The 22,933-nt window shown below is 34.7% G+C and overlaps 1 protein-coding gene across 4 annotated transcripts in view; it reads right to left on the bottom strand.

Moving 5' to 3' along the window:
• Positions 1-22,933, bottom strand: part of MICU3 (mitochondrial calcium uptake family member 3) — an 87,060-nt gene that overhangs the window by 17,870 nt on the left and 46,257 nt on the right. For 2 of the 4 annotated variants that reach the window (XM_058669871.1, XM_058669868.1), the window contains exons 5-10: positions 22,721-22,768; positions 19,405-19,487; positions 16,306-16,377; positions 12,394-12,432; positions 4,215-4,310; positions 437-537 (exon numbers count right to left, since the gene is read on the bottom strand). In XM_058669871.1, the coding sequence (XP_058525854.1) occupies positions 437-537; positions 4,215-4,310; positions 12,394-12,432; positions 16,306-16,377; positions 19,405-19,487; positions 22,721-22,768 (439 nt within the window). The remainder of the gene's footprint in view (positions 1-436; positions 538-4,214; positions 4,311-12,393; positions 12,433-16,305; positions 16,378-19,404; positions 19,488-22,720; positions 22,769-22,933) is intronic. The other 2 variants (XM_058669870.1, XM_058669869.1) reach the window with 2 other exon arrangements.

Genomic DNA, 22,933 nt, shown 5'->3' with positions numbered 1-22,933 from the left:
ATGTTGACTTACTTGGCTTCACCTCTTAGAATTCTTTAACATGCAAGCTTTCTGCTTAGCCATTGTAGAAAATGTATTGTACTGATTGGACACTATATATCACACAGCTTTAGGGAGGTAGGGTGGACATATTCATTGCTTGGAGTTTAATATATTTTCAGAATTAGATGACATATTGCAATTTAATGATAATGGTGGTAAGCAACATTTACATAACCAAGTCAAACATTTTATGTATATCAATGCGATAAACATCACAATGAACTTATTTTTTTATTTCGTTTTATGACACAGTTTCATGGGCTCTGGGAATCCCCCAACCCCTCCCCATGCGGTCCCCCAATGTTGGATTCCTCCACGTTGTTGCAGTATTACAGTTCATATTCAGATTTCTAAAGACTTCCATGCATTAATAATTTTCCGACAATAAGCTTACCTATAAAAATCTTCAAAATTGAGCTCAGCTTTCCCTTTCTTCCCAAAAAAATGTACAAGAAGCGTAGTGTCTGCTACTAAACTTGTGATGTCATCAGCACGCTTAAAAGAAAACCACAATTTAAAAATTAGCTGAAAATAGAAATGGAATATGGGTACCTAATATAGCCAGAGAAAACAAAATTAGAAAAAATATATATATATATAGCCAGAGAATTTTACCAGCATACTGATATCAAGCATATAAATACATCAAAATTACAATGGAAAACAGACTATATTAATAATGCAATTATTAAAATGAAACTCAAAGTATGAACATAAAAATTGTAAAGAATTAATCCATCAGTGCAACAGAAGTGTGCAGTCACTGAAAAATCCCGCCAGTGTCCATGGTAACCTGATTGTTCTATAACTTAGGTCATACAAGGATTGAGACAAAAACAAAGACTTTATCCTATTGATTCCTGTGTTTACTGATGAAGTAACACGAACGCAAGTGTTTTCAGGACAAAGCACACCCTCCTTTGGCCCCCCCACACCCTAGGCCTTTTATAGGAAAGGCCATTATCTAATTTGGATTAAGAATTATTTCAGGGCCCGGCGGCGTGGCCTAATGGCTAAAGTCCTCGCCTTGAAAGCCCCGAGATCCCATATGGGCGCCGGTTCTAATCCCGGCAGCTCCACTTCCCATCCAGCTCCCTGTTTGTGGCCTGGGAAAGCAGTTGAGGACAGCCCAATGCATTGGGACACTGCACCCACGTGGGAGACCTGGAAGAGGTTCCTGGTTCCCGGCTTCGGATCGGCGCAGCTCTGGCCGTTGCGGCTCACTTGGGGAGTGAAACATCGGACGGAAGATCTTCCTCTCTGTCTCTCCTCCTCTGTGTATATCTGGCTGTAATAAAATGAATAAATCTTTAAAAAAATTATTTCAAACTATTTCATAAAATGAAGTAAATAAATTTGCACCAAATACAAACCTCTCAAACTACTAAAGAGCTTTAAGATCTTCTTTCAACATATGGCTACAATGTACTAATACACTGAATCTCTATGTGAAGGTTGGAAGAAGTCTTCAAATGCTTGATTTGTTAATAAAAACTTTGAATAACTACCACTTAAATTTATTACAAAGAAGTAAAGGTTAAAATAAGAAATAAATTTAAAATTTACCTGTAGAACTCAAAATAATGTTCATATTCTTCAAGCTGTGTGATGTGATCATGATATCACTGTATTAACTTATTATAAAATGATACTTTATAAAATCATGGGAAATTGAATTAGAAAAGAAGTTTATTTTGGTACAGAACAATATTGAAATAATATGCACATATATGATTTTGGCTAGAAAGTAGATATGGGGCCAAAGTGATTGTTCACCTTGCTGATTGTACACCTGCAAGTGTTGGCATCACATATGGATGCTGGCTCATGTCCTGGCTGCTTCACTTCCAATCCAGCTTCCTACTTATGACCTCAGAAAGCGACAGGGGGTGGCTCAAAGCCTTGGGACACCTGCTATCAAACCAAACATACTATCATATCATCTTCAGAGTATAGAAGACCTTACTGTATTTTCAGATTTAACTTAAATTCATAATACAATTAGCAGACTTTATCTAGGATAATTAGTAACAGAGTTTATTTTCACTCTATTAGGTATGGGAAGAGAGAGGTAGAATCGATTCCATTAGCCAGTTCACTCCCTAAATGCCTGTAAGAGCTGAGACTGCACTAGGCTGAACCCAGGAGTCTGGAATACAATTCGGGTCTCCCAAACACGCAGCAGCTATTTAAGCACTTGGGCCATCACCTGTTGCCTCCCAGAGAGAATGTTAGCAAGAAGCTGGATTCAGAAGCAGATTATCCAGGATTTGAACTGGGCACTAAGGTATGGAATACCACATCTGGATTGACATCTGAACTGCTGTGCTGAAGACCTGTTCTTGCAGTAGGTATACGAGATTAAAAATATGCTGGAGTTTGGAAGACAGGCAGACAATTACGATGACGGAAGCCTGGAAGCTATGGCACATTTGGTTTTTACAATTTCTTAAGGGTAGAGTGCCCAGTTGCCCTTATTAGTTTTTAAAATTTTTATGTATGCATTATACTTACCTAGAGAATTGGGGGGGTGGGTAAGAAAGTGCTTTACTTTCACTCTCCAAACCTGGTACTACACAGGAAGGTCTCCCATGTAGGTGGCATGAACCCAGCTACTTGAGCCATCAGCTGCTCCCTCTCAGTGTGCATGCTGCCAGAACACTTGCTATGCCACAATGCCAGTCCAGTATTCTTATTTTCAAGCACTGTCTTCTATGTGCTACATACATAACTACAAAATGAAGTACTAAAATATCTGTAAATGAAATGCTATAAACATAGGGAAACATATTTTCGTTCACTGGGGACTTTAATATTGCTCACGAGTGACAAAATTAATTTTTCCCAGCATGTTCCCAAGTTGAGGGATGTCAATTAACACTGCAGCAGGAAGCGGTGACGGGACCAAGGTCACAACCAACTGTGCTTTACTTCTTTAAACTTAGATACATTTTTAAAAAGTCAAACTTGAAGTTCAGAAAATGAGAAACCCACTCTAGAGAACTAGATAAAGCCAAGTCTCGTAAATGTGTCTTGAAAAGTTTATTTCAGTTTTTCTGAAAAGAATGGTAGCCTCCTCCAATTAATTTTTATACCACTTTTAATTATAAAAATTTCATCTTGTTAAAAAGATTCATTTTTATTTGAATGACATTATTTTGCAGAGAGAACGAGAGACAGAAAGGTCTTCCATCTGCTGGCTCACTTCCCAAATGGCCACAATGGCCAGAGCCGAGCTGATTTGAAGCTGGGAGCTAGGAACTTCTTCCTGGTCTACCACATGCATGCAGGGACCCAAGACCCTGGGCCTTCCTCTGCTGCTTTCCCAGGCTGTAAGCAGATGGCTGGTTCAGAACTGGAGTAGCTTAGACACTAACCAGTGCCCATGTAGGATGTCAGCACTGCAGGCAGAAGATTAGCTTGCTACACTACTGTGCCAGATTAAAAAATATGTTATATAAAATGATATACACCTAAAAGATAAACTTGTAAAAAAAATCTAAAGCTCTGCTGACAGTGGCTTAAAAACATCTGCGTGATAGAAATAGTGACCCAAAATGCAGCCATAAGGTGCTGATCTGTGTCAAATTTAAACACAAAAATGAAACTGATAATAAGGTCAGTCTGCTTTATATTTTCACTACCCTCAAAAAGTGTCACGCAAAGTTTTCCTTCCTTGATCAACTGACCGCTTCTACAAGCTTCTCCTCTTCCCTGTCCCCACTGCCTACTCCTGGTCTTAGTAAGTCACTTAAACATTGGGAAATTTAATTGCTTAAATCTAAAAATCACTGAAGAGTCAGCTCTCTTACTAACTGAAACACTTCAGCATTTCACGTAACATTGGAAGACATAAAATTAAGGCATAATGAGACTGTATTACTGTTTTCAAATTTCAAGAAAGTAATCCTTAGATAAAAGGCAATGCCACTTTCTTTTAATTAAGCTGGACAGTCACATTTTATATAACAAGCAAATTCATTTAACCTAGACTATTAGAGATGACCTTGCAGCCCTTTTCAGTATAGCTGACATATCCAACTATGCAGCACACTGAGAAAATGGAAAATATGAATTTTATTTTGGCTTCATCTTTGTGACGTTACAGTGAGACGAAGACTAGATTTATAAACGGCAGCTAGTGCAAGGACCCTGTTGGGGTGTGGTTATACCTCTGCAAGGTCGGAAAAGAGCGCTTGGCTTGTGTTCCGTCTCAGTGTATCCCAGTAGCTTCTCGAGACGAGTTCCTCAGCATCTGTTTTAAGTACCTGTGGACGTTTTAAGAAGCACAACTGAATTAAAAAGAACAGTGACAAAGGATAATGACTTACACATTTGACTCTCTTATAATCAGCCTCAAAATGAAAACATATGAGCTTACCTCTCTTTTTTTCTACTGCACACAACAATATTACATTACCATGGTATTTTCAAAGGTGTAGGTAATGGTATAAACCTCTATTTCTAAGTACAATGGAGCTTTGTCAAAAAGAATCAAATTGTCCAAGTCCTTCCTCCACTCTTTATTGAAATGCACATAACTTCCAAAAAAGTTTGAGGTACATATTTCATTCTCACCTTTTCATAAGTAATTTCATTTGTTGAGGAGTTAGGTAATCTTGTGCTAACTTGTTAAATTACACTTAATTTAAAAATAAATTATTGTTGAGATCATCTATCTAGTTAGTTATCAATAAAAAAAGCAAAATATTTCAGAGAAACTAAGTTCAAATTAACCCAAATCTTTTAAAAAATAAATATGCCTGTTTAAATTGAATCACTGAGTTGCTCAGGGATTTGGTAGGTGGTACTATTGAGAGTGGACAGTAGGTACTTTCTAAGGTTTAATGCAAGGATAGAACACTAGCTTTTGGACCCTACGTGGTAGCCTAGTGGTTAACATCTTTGCTTTGATTGCGCCTGGATGCCATATGGGTGCTAGTTTGTGTCCTGGCTGCTCCATTTCCCATCCAGTTCCCTGCTTGTAGCCTGGGAAAGCAGTGGAGGACGGCCCAAAGTCTTGAGACCCTGCACCTGCGTGGGAGTCCTGGAAGAAGCTTCTGGCTCCTGGCTTCAGGATTGGCACAGCTTTCAGCTCCAAGCACTGTGGCCACTTGGGGAGTGAACCAGCAGAGGAAGATTCTTCTCTCTGTCTCCCTTTCTCTCTGTAATTCTGACTTTCCAATTAAAAAATTTAAAAATGAATATTAGCTTTTTTCTCAATATTGTTTATCCTAAAGGAGATAAGATTAATTATAGTTTTTCTATAGAAATGTTAAACTGCAAACCTAATTTTGATGTCTATAAACAAAATAATTAAAATTATATAGTATTTGTTGGGATTAGCCAGGGAATATTTCACAGATTGTGATTGGAATATTTTAGTTACTATAAGACAAATGCAGCATCATGTACTTAAAATGTGACATCTTGAAAGTAAGAACTTCTCTTTTTTGTCTTTCATTTTTTAAAAGTCTGGTGCCTTATAATAAATTTATGGTACATCTAGCAAGCATTTACAAAATCTTCTAGGCTTTAGTTCTTTCTTGTTTAACTAGAAAACTTTGCCTGCTGACCATATTTTAATAATGCTCAAAACAATAATAATAATAAAACATTATTTATCAGGAACCCCCTAGACAACGTGTAAACAAAAGTATAAATGTAGCAACATTATAAAACTTACTCATTCTCTTCAGTTATTAAATAAGCACTAAGCAATTATATACTAAATAGGCAAAAAAAAGCTAAATATTGTGTCACCAGTTTGTTTCCTCTTATATTATAGAATACTCTTAGTAAGTACAAGCTAAATTAAATGCTTACTCTCATGCATTATTCACACATTTTAAAACAGATACATTTTAAAATTGAAACTTCTAGAAAGTAAGTTCATGATAAAGTAACTAGAAAATAAGGCTTACTCTGCATTTTTAGTAGGAGAGAAATAGGTATTTTTTCCCCTTACAAAGCCATATGCATTTTCTACTTCCGAATAGTGGTCACCATCACACATACACATATGTGAATATGCACGGTATTATACAAATATTTATAATACATCAGGAGATAGCTTAACGAATCGTATGTTTTCTGAACACAGAAAAGAAGCCAACATACTTAAATAAGTATACTGAATATCTGACAGAATATTTTTCATTTTTTCTTTTTCCATATATAATTTTCTGAAATATGTTTATGAAGATAAGACAATTTTCAAATTAAAATTTTAGAATTATATCTATGAAATACATGGAATCTTTTTTGCATGGCCATGTTAACATAAGAACTGATGAGAATTGTGTTGTAGTAATTATCATGCATTTGCTGTGAACTGAGAATCGAATGAACTTATAAGTTCCTTAAAAATGAGTAAGTATCTTATTTAGAATGTAACAGCTTAAAAAATGTCCTCCTGCGGAAAGCTTTTCCACTTAACATTTAGCTCTAGAAATCAAATAATATATGATTGAACTACTATTAACTAGATACATCAATTTATGTTTTCTGTTACATTATCTTTTAAATTAAAAAGCTTTTGAAGACAGGGAAAATACCCTTAAAGAAACTATTGCTTCCTAGTAGATCAGGGATAAGCCTTGCATAATCATTGATCATTATATATTTGGTCTAGATTCAGCATTTACTTTTTAAATAAAAACTTAAGACAATGAAACTGAGTAAATTTTCAGAATATGCATAAATAGTAGAAAATTTAACACTATAAAATATACTTAAACTAAACTTGAAAGTAACCAAGCAAATCAGTTGGATTTTTAAAAATTTTTTATTAACTAAGAATTATTTATTATTTATTTGAAAGAAAAAGAGAAAGAAAAGAACATTCCACTGGCTGGTTCATTTCCCAAATGCCTGCAGTGGCCAGGGCTGGGGTATGCTGAAGTCAGGAGCTGGAAATCAGCGCAGCTCTTCCAGAGAGGCAGGGACCTAATCATATTTGGGCCAAAACATGCTGCCTCTTCAGGTGTTCCTTGGCAGGAATCCTGGAGTCAGAAGCAGTGAGAACTCAAATCCAGGCACTTTGATAGGCATATCACTAGCTGTACCAAATAATGCCCACTTTTGTTTACTGACGAACCAAAATATTCTCATCTTAGGATGTATTTTATGGATATAAGATTGTGAGATTCAGTAAGGGGTAACCTTAAACAGTGAATTAGTGAATAAATAATAACCAATAAATGTGAAAGTAAATTTAAATAAGCACCTGCTGTACATGTTACAAAAGTTGAGAGTAGGCACTTAGACCAGCAACTAAGACAGCTGAAGAAACTGTTTCCGCTACTCAAAAAGGAGATGCGAACGGAGCTGCAAGCAAGCAAAGAACGAACGAGCACATGGGAACTTTTCTCTATCTGTTTCTCAAAAAAAAAAAAAAAAAAAAAAAGGAAACAAAACACCAAAAAACAAAACAAACAAACAAACAAGGCCAAATATGTGGGACTAGAAAAATTTATGTGAATACTGTACAACAATTTCAAAGATATTAAAGTATTTTACTCTTTTAGAGTTGTAGAGAAGATACTATGCCATCCAAGCATAGAATCTATGTCGTAAGCATACTTATTAAAATCTCAAGATTAGCAAAACAAAGACTTCAATGTAGTATTATCTTCCAACTCCGAGAAAAATAAAAAGCATAAATAAATGACTTAACTTCAAAAGAAGGGAAGCAGGGGAAAGTCAAACATGAAGAATAAAATGACTACCATAAAATGAATGCAAATCAATTAGCAAGCACAATAATGTGAACTTTATTCTCCATTAAAGAAATACAAATTGTCAACACCAATAAAAAGAAACCAGCACAATTCACAAAGCACACTGTAGAAAAAAATACCCCTAACAAGCAAGGAAAATAAGAGGTTAAAAAGGTTAAATAAGCTATTAATGAAAGGCTAGTAGCAAGTACCCTCCTTCTCAATGAGAACAACTGCAAAATCTGGTACAAAGTCATCTTACAGACATTTATTTGCCTCTGGCACCAAGCTGCTACGTGCACTGTTGGTATACAAGCAACTGCATCACTAACACAGCTGGTCCTAAGTTATATGAGGCAGTGTTCCCAGAGACCAAAATCACTACACTCTTCCGTGCCACATATCCAGTTAAAAACACAATGCTACAAGAACAAAGAAATCCTCTTAAGAATGTATCTGCTGAAGAGTAAAATATAATGTTGTTAAACTGTATGCTGAATACATATCTACTGGATATTCTGAGTCTGTGAAATGGGAAGTGTGCATGAAGTACCTTTGCTGCATACCCAAGGACTACTAGAGTTGCTGGAGGAAAGAATATGATGATTTGTGTTGCAAGAGTAGAACCATTATTTTTTTGAAAGAACTGATGGGCAAATGAAGATTATTCATGATTATTAATGTTCAGTATTTGGCAGATTTTTCTCTTCTTCCTTCCTCCCTTCATTCTTTTCAAAATGAAACAAATGAGTTAGGTTATCACTCAGAGCAAACTGGAAGTATTTCTTGCCAAAAGAATATACTGCAACAGACTGAATGCAAAAGCAACTATGAGAGATGAGCTATCCTCTACTAAACCAGACATCAAAGAGACTTGCACAGAATGTAAAACAATATCACTCTCCTCACTACATTTATAATTTTCATAAAAATGTTTACATTAACATGTAAGGATTTGATTGTTTTAAAACAACTTAGTAAATGTTTAAATTCTCCACTTAAATTTCTAATATGCTAAATAAAAATACTTACAATCTTTATAACCAGATTTTTGGGTCCTCAGTTTTCAACAATGAGGACAACATGATCAAATGTTTGAGAACCACTGTTTATAGAAATACAAGAGAATGAACTAGGACTTGACCATAACAATGCAGGTGGAATTGACAATCACAACATGGAAGCAAGACTACGTATGATATGACTTTTTACGTGAAGTATAAAATGTGTGAGCTTTAGTTATACTGCTGAGGATAGAATCAGCAGAGCACAACCAGTGATGTGTGTAAGAGTCATGCTGTGGTTATCCTTCCAAGGACAGTGAGGGGGCACTGATGCAGAGACTTCTTGAAGGGACTGCAGGATTTCTTTATACATATGGTGGCTAAAATTTTACAATCATTTACTTCATATTTACATTGTATTTGTAACAAATGTTCGAACTCAAAAATATGTTTAAAAATCATCACTGTAGGAGAAAACTTTTTACAAAGACAGTAAATTTAATGTTAAGTAAAATAAAAATAGCATATTTATTTAGATCAATTAAGTAGATAGGAAGGTAAAAGCATTTCTGGAGATTCAGGTGTAATATATAGTAGAAGATTCAATTTACTAAGAAGATATAAATAGTCTATATTCTTATACAAACAACAGAAATTAAGATACTATGAATTAAAATTATCAAATTGATTATTTTTATATGTAATTTAAAATATTAAGACAGGTAAAACAAAACATGGATAATGATACAAAAGATCTAAAATACATAACACAGGCAGTAATATATATGTGGGTACTTCTAGAATTTCATGGAAAGTGGAGTTAAAAGGTAAGTTTATTTCAGTGCAAAAATTTTTGAAATCTGCATATTCATATATATAACAACCCTTCAGCACAAAGTTGAGAATACACACTCTTTTCAAAAACACATTACTTATGAACATTAACACTGTGTTAGTTCATAAAAAAAGATAGATGAACACCAAGGAATCAGCATGAATAAGGATAGGTTTTTCTGATGGCAATGGAATTAGAGTGACTGAGAATAATCTTTAGGAAGCCACAGAAAAAGTATTCCTGAATCAAATATGCTTGACCCTTGTCTTACTTATTTTTAAAAAAAAGTTTATGCTTCTTTTCATCACTACAGAAGAGCTAACTGTCTGAGAAAAGGATCAGAATTATTTTAAACAGAATTCTAAAGGTGGACACTGTCTTTATGGATACAAAGCTGTGATAAATTTTACAATGTAGCAGGGAATAACTGAACATAGGCAGAGTCTACTTTAAAAATGATTCAATTTTGACTCACTAATGTAGAGGTCACAGGATCTCTATCTCAACAGTAGAAAAACCTAGGAGGGCCACTCATTGTAGAAAATCAACTATTAGATACTGAGGGTACTTAAAAAAATCCAAGTGAAAATGGAGTCAAAAGATACGTTGTGGTGGTTACTGGAACAGCAGGTAGGTACACAGGTACAACCCACATCCCATATTGGGGTTCCTGGGTTGAGTCACCCCACTCCTCTGCGTCAGATCCACTACTTGCTAATGTGCCTATTTTGGGGAGGCTTATGATGACTCCATTAGTTTGGTCTCTGCTACCCTCGTGAGAGAGCCAGAGGAGGTTCCAGGTTTCTGGCTTCAGCCTGGTCAGGTCCTGGCTGTTGTGGATATTTGGAGAACGAACTGGCAGATAGAACACAAATTTTTTTGAAGTACCAGGTTATATTCAGCTCCATGATCTGTACTCAAATTATAGTATAACTCGATTTTTAATACGCAACTCTAGAATACAGCAGATAATTGCTAGTTAATTTATAAGAGTGTCCTAACGTGTGTGTACATGTACATCAGTGATATTTTCAGACTGGCTGAATTTTTATCTAATTTTAATTTGTTTGCAACTTTTGTAAATGATCGCTTTTCAATTAAAAGTGTTTCTTTTATGGGAATAAAAGTTTATAAAACTGACTAAACTTCCAAGGAAGTTGAAAAATCATGCTGTCCATTTAAGAGCAGACACAACTAACATCAAGTTACAGCACTTCAGAATATGCATTTTACTATGGAAAAAGCTGTCACTAGTAAAATAATTTATAATAATAATGCAATAATAATAAAATGTAAAAGTCACAATTTACTTTTATATCAAATAAATAGAAGCAAATTATTAAATTTAAGTCTGTTTTTATTATTCTCTTAATGTCTTAATGATTGCTCTTTGTATAAGCAGTTAGATGTAAAGCTGTATTAAAAACAATTTGAGAAGCATTTTTTCCAAAGCATATAACCATCTTATATGACAATTACTTACAAGATTAAAGGAAAATAAGAACTGTCATAGAAAAATGGTTTAAACAAGGATGACACAGTAGATAAAAAAATAAGTCATAAATTCATAAATGTTCTTAACATTTATTAAACTTCCCAGGGCACATGGCTTTATACACTATGGAGTTTTAATCATATACATTCTTATAAAATTTTGGATGACTAACAGAGGAATCTAAAAAATAATTAAGAAAACTGTAGACTTTACTTAATGGAAACTGATGATGATTTTACAAAATAAACTAAAAATATCTTCTAAGGAATTAAAACAATTACTCAACTACATAGATCCCATTCCTTCTTACCAGGCAAAATATCTTGGGTTTACTTTATGACAAAGCAATCTCCACTATATGTTCACACCCAGAACAGGGATTAGCATTTATTGTTTGGAAATGGGATTATCCAAAAGGCGGTATATGTGTACTTTTGGATCCATGCACTAGTAATAGAATACTTTCAGCAGGATAACACTGAACCATCTGACTTCAAGAGCTTCCCAGGTGCAATTTTTGCATTGTGAGTATCCTTTTAGGTGACAGAGAATCCTTGGAGAAATTATATAATTTGTGCTCATTTACACTCAGACAGGCGAAGGCCCAATTTTAGCATATTAAGTACTAATGAACTGGCTAAACAGTAGGCTATGGTTTTCTCAAGAAAGAAGAAAGTTCAGTGTTAGAACAGTACATTTGGAAACCTACATATAGGAATGTGTTTCACAACAAGAATAATAATTTCTCTTTGGGAAATAACATGACATTGTGACATGCTGAACATATCAAGTAGCATCTTGGCCCAGATAAAGCAAGTTGGTAATCAAAGTTTTAGAGAAAATGTGAGAAACACTAAAAACTTTAAAAAAGGAAAAGAGTATCCATTATTTTATTTGGTATCAGAATTGAACAAAAGCTGCATGCCAGATGGCTAGATCAAGATCTGTACCACTTGTGTTCTACCACAGGAGCACAAAGTGAGTATCTGTTCTACAGTTTGGATCCGGCTCTTCAGATACTGCTGAAAAATAGAAGTTTTCCATTACTCTGGCAGATTGTTCACTCATGCTTGCCTTATTTTAATCTAAAGTTGTAAGATACACAATAACTCTGTTTTAGTGTTCTCACAAATCCAGGAAGAAAATGTAAAATTCTAGCTTGACTGCATTTTGTTGTATTCGGTAAATCCCAAAACATTCTAAATAGTAAATATAGCTTTATAGAAACAGAAAACATTATAAGTTATAACAGGTGAGGGCTATCTACATAAAGAACATGTAAAGTATTGTACATACACTATTAGTAGGAGAATGGTATCCATAAAGTTGAAGACGCTGACATAGAGCACAAAGGGGCCAAATGAAGTGTCACATTTCAGAATGAACCCAAGTATAGCAAAAGAAAAAAAGGAAAAAGACGACAAAATAATCAATTAGGAAGGGTAAATCATTATGCTACATTCTCTATAGAGCACACACACAATACAAGTGGGATAAATGTTAAAGATGAGTAGCAAAGTTTTAAAAATCTTACATAATTAAGCATTAAATGAATCTCTGCTCATTTCAACCATTTTCATTGTAACACTCTCACAGCACTATTGCTTTGAGTAAAACATTTTTCTTGTAAGTAAGCAATTTTAGTTAGACATGCTTAAGCAATCTTACATGGGATGGGGGTAATCTAGATGTAGCAGTATGGCAGCGGAAATGGCATGAGAGACCTGTACTGGATCTTTGTTCTGCAACTGTCTGTGCTGTGACATTAGGAAAGTTAGCCAACACCTCTAAAACTGACTGCTCATCTGGACACAAGATGTACTTACCTGAGAGGTCTGTACGGAGGACTCAACGGTAGTAAGATTTACAGTGGATGTAGCAGAGAGCTTAGCACATGATGTGCCCTAAGATATTTTATGTCCATTATCTCCTTCTCCTTTGAAGCAGTTTTATGTTGGTATGTAAATCATATTAGATTTTGTTTTGAATTAGTTCTGATTTGAGCATGCTAATAATCAGTTTAAGCAGCTTTGTGCTTCTAGTAAGTAAACCAGAACTTCAAGTTTTATTGAGTGATCTTTGTTGAGTTTATTATATTCCACATACTATTAAGTATCCTTAGATTTTATCATTTATCCTCCTAATAATCACCATGATTTTTACACTGTTGATTCCTATTGCAGAAATGAAAAAACAAAACAAAAAAACAAAGCTGAGGCAGAGAGAGAGGTCCAGGACCTTGCTCAAAATCACTTATGTAAGGAATGGCAGAGCTAATATTCACACCCTCACAGTCTGGACCCTGAGTCTGTGCTATACTGTCTCTGATGTGGCCCCAGCTTTCAGGACAAGCTAAATTTTAATTGTGTTTAAATAAAACAAACTATTGTAAGAAGATGTTGAGTATTATCTGTTCAGTCACCTTGATAACACCAACAGGCATAATATAGAATCCTCTGCAACTGAAGTAGTATGAAGCAGATTCTCAGATCTGCATTAGTTAACAATTACTATCAACAATAAATTATTACTAAGTATACACTTTATTAAACGTAGTAAGCATTTGCTTGTATTGCTGTGGAGTTCTGTGATATCAGAGACTAAACTAAAGATGACTTCTGAATTGCTTTAAGGATTAGTTCTGAAAATCAAATTATGTAAATAAGATTTCAGGAGAACTATTTAAATTACATAAGACAAACATTTCTGTGGTATCTTTGGAGCTCAATGGCTTTAGTAAGCACTGCTTTATGTATAAACAGGTTAGTGTCCCAGGGGCTCTGTTCCAATCCAGCACCCTACATATGATCTGGGAAATCAGGGAGGACTGTCCAAGTGCTTGGGTCCCTGTACCCACATAGACCTGAAAGAGGCTCCTAGCCTCTGACTTTGGATTGGCCCAGCTCAAACTGTTGCAGGCAATTGGGGGGGTGAACCAGTAGATGGAAGACCTCTCTGTCACTCTTTGTCTCTGTAACTCTGCCTTTCAAAAAAATACATAATATATATATATTTGTGTGCGTGCGTGTGTGTGTGTGTGTGTATATATACACACACAATACATTTTAGAGTATTTGGGTATATATTGCCTTATTTAATCAAGTTAGCAAAATTTTATGATGTCACTACCATAAAATATTTGCATTAAATCAATATTAAATTTCCTTTACTTTGGCTGCAATGAAGCCCAGGGCCATGTTTTGTGTTGATACTGCAGTTTTTCCGAGTGTGCATTATCTGCTATTATGTTCTCTTTGTCTCCCCTTATTACTTGATGTGCATGTGTTAGTAAATATTAGTGTTTAGAGTGAAATTATATTCTTATTTGAAGATCTCTAATCTCTCTAAAAGGAGTACTAAATAAAATAATTGCATTTCCATCCAGGGAAATACTATTTTATCACTAAGGTACATTCATTAACATAATTCAGCCTCCTTAAATAACATTAATAATAATTTACTTCTCCAATCAGTCAGTGATTTTTGCAAATTAAAATAACTTTTTACTATTTCAATACATTAACTATAGACAACAACATTTAAGAAGGTATTAAATTATTTAGTCTTTCTTGCTAAAAATAAAGCTATTCATATAGGATTTATTAATTATAATTTTAAAACTATAAGATCAAAATTGAACATAGAATTAACACCCCCATCAATATTTTGCTAGAATTACAATGAGCTTTTCGATTTTTTTCAAGAACGTCTTCCATATCTTTGTCAGCAGTATACTGTGAATGATCCAAGAACTATCGAGAATTTTGTAAATGCTAAATATACTATGAAGCATCATACATTTTGTAATTCTGACAACGTTTTTACTGAACAAAATGTAAATATATATTTCACAAATATGCTGTAATTTACTATAGCAGCTATCTGCTTCAGAGAATCCATGTTTTTAAAATATTCTAGGGCCCAGCACGGCAGCCTAGCAGCTAGTCCTTGCCTTGCACGTGTTGGGATCCCATATGTGCACCAGTTCTAATCCTGACGGCCCTGCTTCCCATTCAGCTCCCTGCTTGTGGCCTGGGAAAACAGTCAAGGATTGGCACAGCTCTGGCCGCTGTGGCTGCTTGGGGAGTTAATCATCAGATGGAAGATCCTCTCTGTCTCTCCTCCTCTCTGTTTATCTGGCCTTCTAATAAAAAATAAACAAAAATCAAAAAACAACAAAAAATTCTAATATACATTCTTAGATCAAAGGGAACAATAAAATACATTGTACCTGTCTGATGTTAAATGCCTGAATTCCATTTAGAACAATTAAACTACAGAGGCAAAACTCATTTACAAATGAAGTCACTATCATTTACATGCCAGCAAAATATTAGTATTTCTGGTTCCTAAACAGCAGATGAAGATACAGTATAGGGAATGAAAGCACTGGTTTTCAAGGTGGCCAGAAGTGGGTTCACATCATAACGTTGCCATTTAATAACTATGTAACATTGGTGAAGACACCTAACCTTTCCATTTACTAGTTTTCTCCTTCACAATTGCAGATAGGAAAATTGTTGGGTAGATGAAATGAGAAAAGGCTTGTAAACCACATAATTTTTTTTTAATTATTTATTATTTTACTTCATTAATTACATTGTATTATGTGACACGGTTACATAGATACTTGGGCTATACGTCTCCATGTCTGCTTGTTAATTGGATGCGAACCTGGCCTGTAGTCAGGCTGAAGTACTTGTGACAAACAGAAAATTGGTAAGACAGAAATACAGTTTAATTGTAACCTCAAAATATGACAAAAATTATGCATCCCAAAAGAATCTATAATAAATAGTTCTAAGAATGAAAGTTACTTCCTCATATTTATTTCAACATTCATGTTATCACTATCCTTCACATCATTAAATCTTTGCAATTCACCTTTAAATCTTTATATGCATAATGATCTGTAATAATCTATTATAAGATATACCCTTCAAATCTCACAAATAACAATAATATGAATGAAATGATTTAATGAATCATGAATATGATTATGAATATAGATGTTAGATATCAATATTTGGTATAAATATTGATACTAATGCATATAAACACTGAAGTAATTTCTCTACATGGAAACTTCAGAAAGTTTTTAGCAAAAGGTAAGTTCCAAAATTGCAAACTTTAGTTAATTCTTCTTAACACAAATAAAATAATTCTCATTCACAAAACCCACCTGAGACTACTATAAAATATTCTTACCAGCATTGCACGCTTTTCTTCATCTCCTTTAGTTTCTCTCTTTTCATTTTTTTTTCTAAATATCTCTTGAAGCTGAAAAGAATATCAATTTAGAATTAAATACACAACAATAGTTTCTGTACACCTGAAAATACCCTGTACCAGGAATTTTCTTAAAAGAAAACCAAAAAAGGGCCCAGTGCAGTAGCTTAGCAGCTAAAGTCCTCCTCACCTTGCACAGGCCTGGATCCCATATGGGTGCCACTTTCAATCCCAGCAGCCCCACTTCCCACCCAGCTCCCTGCCTCTGGCCTGGAAAGCAGTAGAAAATGGCCCAAAGCCTTGGGGCCCTGCACCCACGTGGGAGACCTGGAAGAGCCTACAGGCTCCTGGCTTCGGATTGGCACAGCTCTGGCTGCTCTTCCTTCCTGTCTCTCCTTCTCTCTGTATATCTGACTTTCCACTAAAAAAAAAAAACAAATCTTAAAAAAAAAAAAACAGCCTCATGTCTCAAGATTTCAATATGTCTTCCAAGAAAAACAAACAAAAAACAGATCCTTTGGTACTAGAAACTCCCAGTCAATTTAAATATAATTAATGTTACAGTATTACTCTATCTTGGAGACATAAAGACGTAGTCTAAGAACACATATAAAAAGAAATGAAGACTCCTGGGGTTTTAGTGGATTGGGGTAGAACTCAAGCACTTTAGGTTTGAGTTCAGCTTCTGTTAAAAGGGTCACTTAATACAGTCAGGGCTCAATTTGCTCATTTCATCTTTAAAATCTATGACTTGACAAATGGAAGCTTAATCCTAAGTCTCCATTGGTTTTCTGGAAACTTTACTGCCTTTACATAATTTGGACAGCTATCTCAATTATTTTATAGTTAAAAGTAAATAAAATATAACATGTTAAAATATACTGTAAGATACAAATAGTTTCATAATCACAAAATTATTTCCACATATTCTAGCAAAAATCATGATTTATAGTTACTTTATATATAGGCAGGATTATCACAAATAACATCCCAATTCCACATCTTGGTTTTAATAACTCTACAAATAAACATCCCATATAAAGTGGTAGTACAGAAACTGAATAGACTTGACCACAACTATAAATGAGTGACAGCTTTTGCTGAAGTAGAGGCAAATAGGTTCTGTATGATTGTTTTCAACACTTATATGCACAGATAACATTTCAAAAGACATCCACAGCAGCAACTTTCACTGGACTGAGTTCCTAAGTTAATCTTTCAGTCCGTGGAGGTAGGCTTTGGCAGTGTTGACACAGAATACCTATTCAAAATTATCTAAATAATATCATCTTTCTAGTTCCTAAAATACATATGTACACTATCATAACAAACATGTGTTCAACTAAACTTGTCTATTATGGGATGATAGACTATATGGGTATCTCCATTTGTTGGAATAAAATGGAAAGCTCCCAATCATTTTGCAGGACAGCACAGTAAAGGCTTCAGGGCCAATGGCTTGCTCATTCTCCACCCTGGGCAAGGGTTACATGGGTGTTAGTTTAAGCTTTTTGAAAAACCCAAGCAGCTAGTCTGCTTGTTTTCCCTTTCATTGACCAAATTAATTTTAGATTCTTATTTTTCCTTACTACAGCAGGAAAGAATGACCTCATAGATTTCTTTTGTGTTCTAGCTACTTATGGAAGTACAAACTTCCTCAAAAGGCTTTCTGAGGGAATTTCAAGGGCTATGTTACAAAAAAAAAAAAATAACATGACTTTTATGTGTCTTCTGCTTCTTACTGCTTTCATCACTATAACACAACATCTAAGAGTAGCTACTTAAGAAGAAAAGAAGATGTTTTTGGCTCATCGTTGCCTTGGTTCACTTTCCAAATATGAATGGGCTGCATTGGTTTGGCTGTCTGTTAAAGTCAGAAGCCGACTGTGTGTGGAGGAATTATCACACAGTAAGCTGCCAAGTGAGGCTCAACTTGGCTTTACAACAACAATCCTCTTGCCAGCATTCCTTTCTGAGCACAAATCAGGCAATGGACTAAGGACTTCTCACTTGCTCACTTCCTCAACAACATAAATGGATTACATTTCTACTATCTAGTACCTATAATTTATGAGTTTGGGATTTAAGCACCTTGCATGGATTCAGGAGCCAAATCTTGTTCAAACAATGGCAGAGAACATTGAAAAAAGTTTTGAACCTAAATGCTAAGGGTAGATATTGATACTCTAAAGGAATAAATAAATACTAACTTATATTTTGGACAAAAAACAGAACAGGTATTTTATCACAGGAGCAAATGCAGAATATATGAGTTAAAAAAATTCTGGAAAGGAAGGTGGGAAGTTGAATGCACAGCTAAAGATGCTGTAAAATTAACAGCAACATTGATTTTAAAAAGAGAGAGAAAAAAAGTAAAGAATACTCTCAGCCCTTGTTTCAAAAAAAGAAGGAAAAGGAAAGTGGGGACAAGACTGGAACTTAAGGAAGTAGTTAGTGGAGGAAAAGGGTAACTTACATAGAAGAAGAAGAAAATTTCGTATGGCAATGTTGTGACTGTTCTGACAGGGAATGAATGCTGAGAAGATGTAATCTCAGGATTACCTATTACCAACTTAGTAGAAAATAACTGACACATTTTTAAATACCCACGTTGGCTATAAGTCAACACACTCCTCTGTAAACATATTTATTTGTATTTCAAAGACAGACACACAGAGAGATACATCTTCTATCAAATGGTTCAGAGTTTAAATGTTTACAGCAGCTGAATTTGAGCCAGGTCAAAGCCAGAAGCCAAGAACTCCTTGTAGATCTCCAAATGGGTGGCAGGGACTCAAGTATTTAAGGCTTCATTTGCTCCTTCTTGGGTGCCCTTTAGCAGAACCCTGGATGAAAATCAGAGCTAGTAGTTGATTCCAACCACTCTAACGCTGGATGCAAATCAAGCCAAGCAGCAGGTTAAGCTGTTGTGCCACCACACCCTACCCTAGTATAATCATCTCTATGCAATAAATATAATTTATATTTATATAATGTAAATACCAAAATCCTAATGATGCATAAACACATGTAAGCAGTATTTAATTACTGACCAGATACAACACAGAAGATACATACCACCAAAAACTCCTTTTTATCTACCATCTCATTGCCATCTGTGTCAAACATGTTGAAAGCTATTCTAAAACCAGCATGTGGCTCTGCCAGAAAAAACGTAGAGAAAGTATTAATGAAACAAACAAAAACCACCATATTTTCAGTATAAAATGTGTCAGTCGTAAAGTTATTTGTATTCTGCCCAGAAATAATTTTTAGTAAAAAATTTGAAAGCAATACTATACTATTAAATATAATGAAAGCTATATAGAAGTACCATATTTCTGCTTCATCTACAACAGATGTTCAAAAAGTTCACAGAGAATGTATATTATTTCAAAAAATCCTATGTGTGGATTTCAAAAACATTCATACCAAAATAAAGTTATTTTAAACTGTATTTGTTCCATCAGCTTTTTGAAGTTCCCTCATACAGCACACTTCAAAATAAAATAATAATAAAATTTAAAAGTGTCTGTGTGATATTTGTTGCATATCATTAAAAAAATTTATCTACTTTTCTTCTAAAAATACACATTCTTTTTCTTACCCGAGGTCTATCAGTTTGTTTAAGAAAAAAAAAATCAGCTTACAACATTTGAAATATTTCCCATATTTTTAGAGTGGAAGAAAAAAAATTTTTAAATGACATAATGGATCAATTCTTACTATTGGGAGTTACATGTGAAATGACCAATGAAAAACTGCCTATTTCAAGAGTACCGTACTGCATGCTTTGGTTTGGGTTTAGACTTCTAGAGGATTAAAAATACACATAGAACAAAATAACATGTGCAAGTATAATCCCTAATTTCCTCCAAAATACAAAGCACAGTTGCTTTTCTGGAAAAGACAGGCTCATATACTACAAACTGCTTTAATAGGAAATTTGAAATGAGGTTAAATCTCTTTCCTCTTTCCACCTCTACAGCACAAAGAAAACCTGAAAATGTCCTTCAAAGAGGAACTCACTGTTCAAAGCCTTTCGCAAAACATCTGACCTTTTTCATTTGAGATGACCAACAAATTCATAAAGAAATCCCTCCACCAACCCTCCGCAACCCAGAAAAACCTGCTATTATCTGTTGTAAAATCTTAAACTTGGCAAAATAGAAACCCTACTTTCTAAACCAGTAACAGCTGTCTGAAAATTCCCCATGTAGACTCAATTTCTGTATGTATTTTATGTACATAATTTTTCATTCCCATTCACCCAAGAGAGAAATAATACACACCATCTCTCACAATAAACTTTTAAAGATCTTGAACATATATAAAATATTTGTAACACCTTATTTATTCTGGAAGGGAAACTAAAGTAGTAATACGTAAAGGGAAACCTACAGACTTACAGATATGTAGCCACTTCCTGCCTATTATCTTTTCACATTTTTCTTGGTTCTAATATACTCAACATCCCATCGATTTTCAGCGGAAGCTCCTCAGACACTTCCATAGATGAATCCTGAACTCCAAAGAAAATTTCACAGAGGGCCCAGTGCAAAAGCATAATGGCTACATCCATGCCTTGCGTATGCCAGGATCCTATATAGGCACTGGTTCGTGTCCAGCTGCTCCACTTCCCATCCAGTTCCCTGCCTATGACCTGGGAAAGCAGTGGAGGATAGCCCAAAGCCTGGGACTCTGCACCTGCGTGGGAGACTGGAAGAAGTTCCTGGGTCACAGCTTCAGATAGGCTCAGCTCTGGCCACTGTAACCACTTGGAGAGTGAACCAGCAGTTAGAGGATCTGTCTCTCCTTCTCTCTGTAAATCTGTCTTTCCAATAAAAAGAAATAAGACTTAAAAAAAAAAACCTGAAAATTTCACAGAACACAATGGGCCTCATCTTTTTGTAGTAAGTACAAATTTCTCTCTATATATACTGTTTTCCTGTACCCTGTCTATCTCAACAAATGGCTTTCCTAATCAGTAATGTTCCTATTCTTGCCTACTATTCTGCTAATTTTGGTAGTTTTTACCTTTATTCTGTATCCAAAGTTGTTCTGGCTAACAAGACAAAGTTACAGAAATAACTGTTCAACAAGTTACTGTGATATTCCTTGGTACCCACTCTAATTCTCATTTGAGCACTCACTGATTGGACTTAAACCATCACTATGGGCTTCAAGGCTGAAGGAACCTCAGGAAACCCCATTTCTAAATGCATAATACTTCTTCTTTAGCACTTAATTTCAGTTTTAAGTACAGAAGGAAAAAACAGATCAAAAGTAAAAATAAGATAGTTTTGAAACACATGCACACAAAAACAACACACTCAACAAAACTTCCTGCCACAGGAGTAAACAGCATTTATTACTAAATGAGGAGTAACGATATGGTGTGAATTCAGTGATCACAGAAGTATAAGGTATTTTGAGATTTACTTCTAATGACAATTTTACGGATATTCTGATTTCTCTATGGTCCCACTATCTCCACAACTGGAAATCCTTTTAGGTTGTTTTGTTTTGTTTTGTTTTGTTTTGTTTTGTTTTTTTTGTTTTTTTTGTTTTGTTTTGTTTTGTTCTAGACAAAAGGTAAAATATTTGCCATTCTCAGCCTTGCATTCTAATGTGCAGAGACAGGCTGGGGCATGTAAACACTTGTCAAACGGCTGAAGTACTATGAAGAAAATAAAACACTGGAAAGTGAGAGAGAGAAACAGGAAAGGGAGCCCTTTTATAGACAAGGATCAAGCAAACTTTGCTAAGTCCTCACATTTGACAGCGATTCTGAACAATATTTATCATAAGAATCATGTGGAAAAGCATGCACAGCAGAGGGAAGAGGAAGTTCCAAGCTCTGAGACAGGAACTCAAGGAATGGAAAGGACAGGCAGCTATAAACAGTCAAGGTAACATATAATATCCTCCATTAAAGCAACTGAAGCTTTTAGCAGTGTGTGGCATAAGAGGGAATAGAACAATAAAGATGTTTCAGGATGAGGATGATTGATTCACTAGCTAAATTCATTCTCTCTTGCTGGTCTTGCAGAATATGTGATTCAAGTAAATGTAGTAAGAAATCTACAAATTATTACATGTCCTGACACTTGGCCTCTCATGTAGATTAAAACCAAAAAGCTTATATGTGACAATAAATCTACAGTTTATGAGTATTTTATTACTAAAACATAAGCCACAATACTCAAGTTTCTTACCCATGCCAGTGCTGTTTGGCACTTTCCTATGTACTTGGGTATGAGTTTTGCAGACCAAAAAGGGCACACCTAATGTTATCTTCATTAGTAACACACTGTAAGAAAGATCTGTTTTCCAGGATTCTGGTATAAAAAAGAAAATCATATCTAGAAATATGTTTAATGAGTATACTTACTTGTTAAAATGCATAAAAGAAACAGATATTCTGTGTAAGAAATCACACCTGGAAGAAAAATAGTATGTTATGTTAGAAAATATTTATCTTCATGTTTATCAAAATAAAATATTCTGACAGTACTAAATACTATGAATAAAGAATACTATTATTTTAAATGAGACTAAATCATTATAAAATCATAGCAAAAACAGCAAAATTAATTTTAATTGT

Source organism: Ochotona princeps, chromosome 11, assembly GCF_030435755.1.
Source record: "Ochotona princeps isolate mOchPri1 chromosome 11, mOchPri1.hap1, whole genome shotgun sequence".
Classification (NCBI taxonomy): domain Eukaryota; kingdom Metazoa; phylum Chordata; class Mammalia; order Lagomorpha; family Ochotonidae; genus Ochotona; species Ochotona princeps.
Note: the sequence above shows the minus strand (reverse complement) of the source record. Positions and strands in the feature narration are given on the sequence as shown.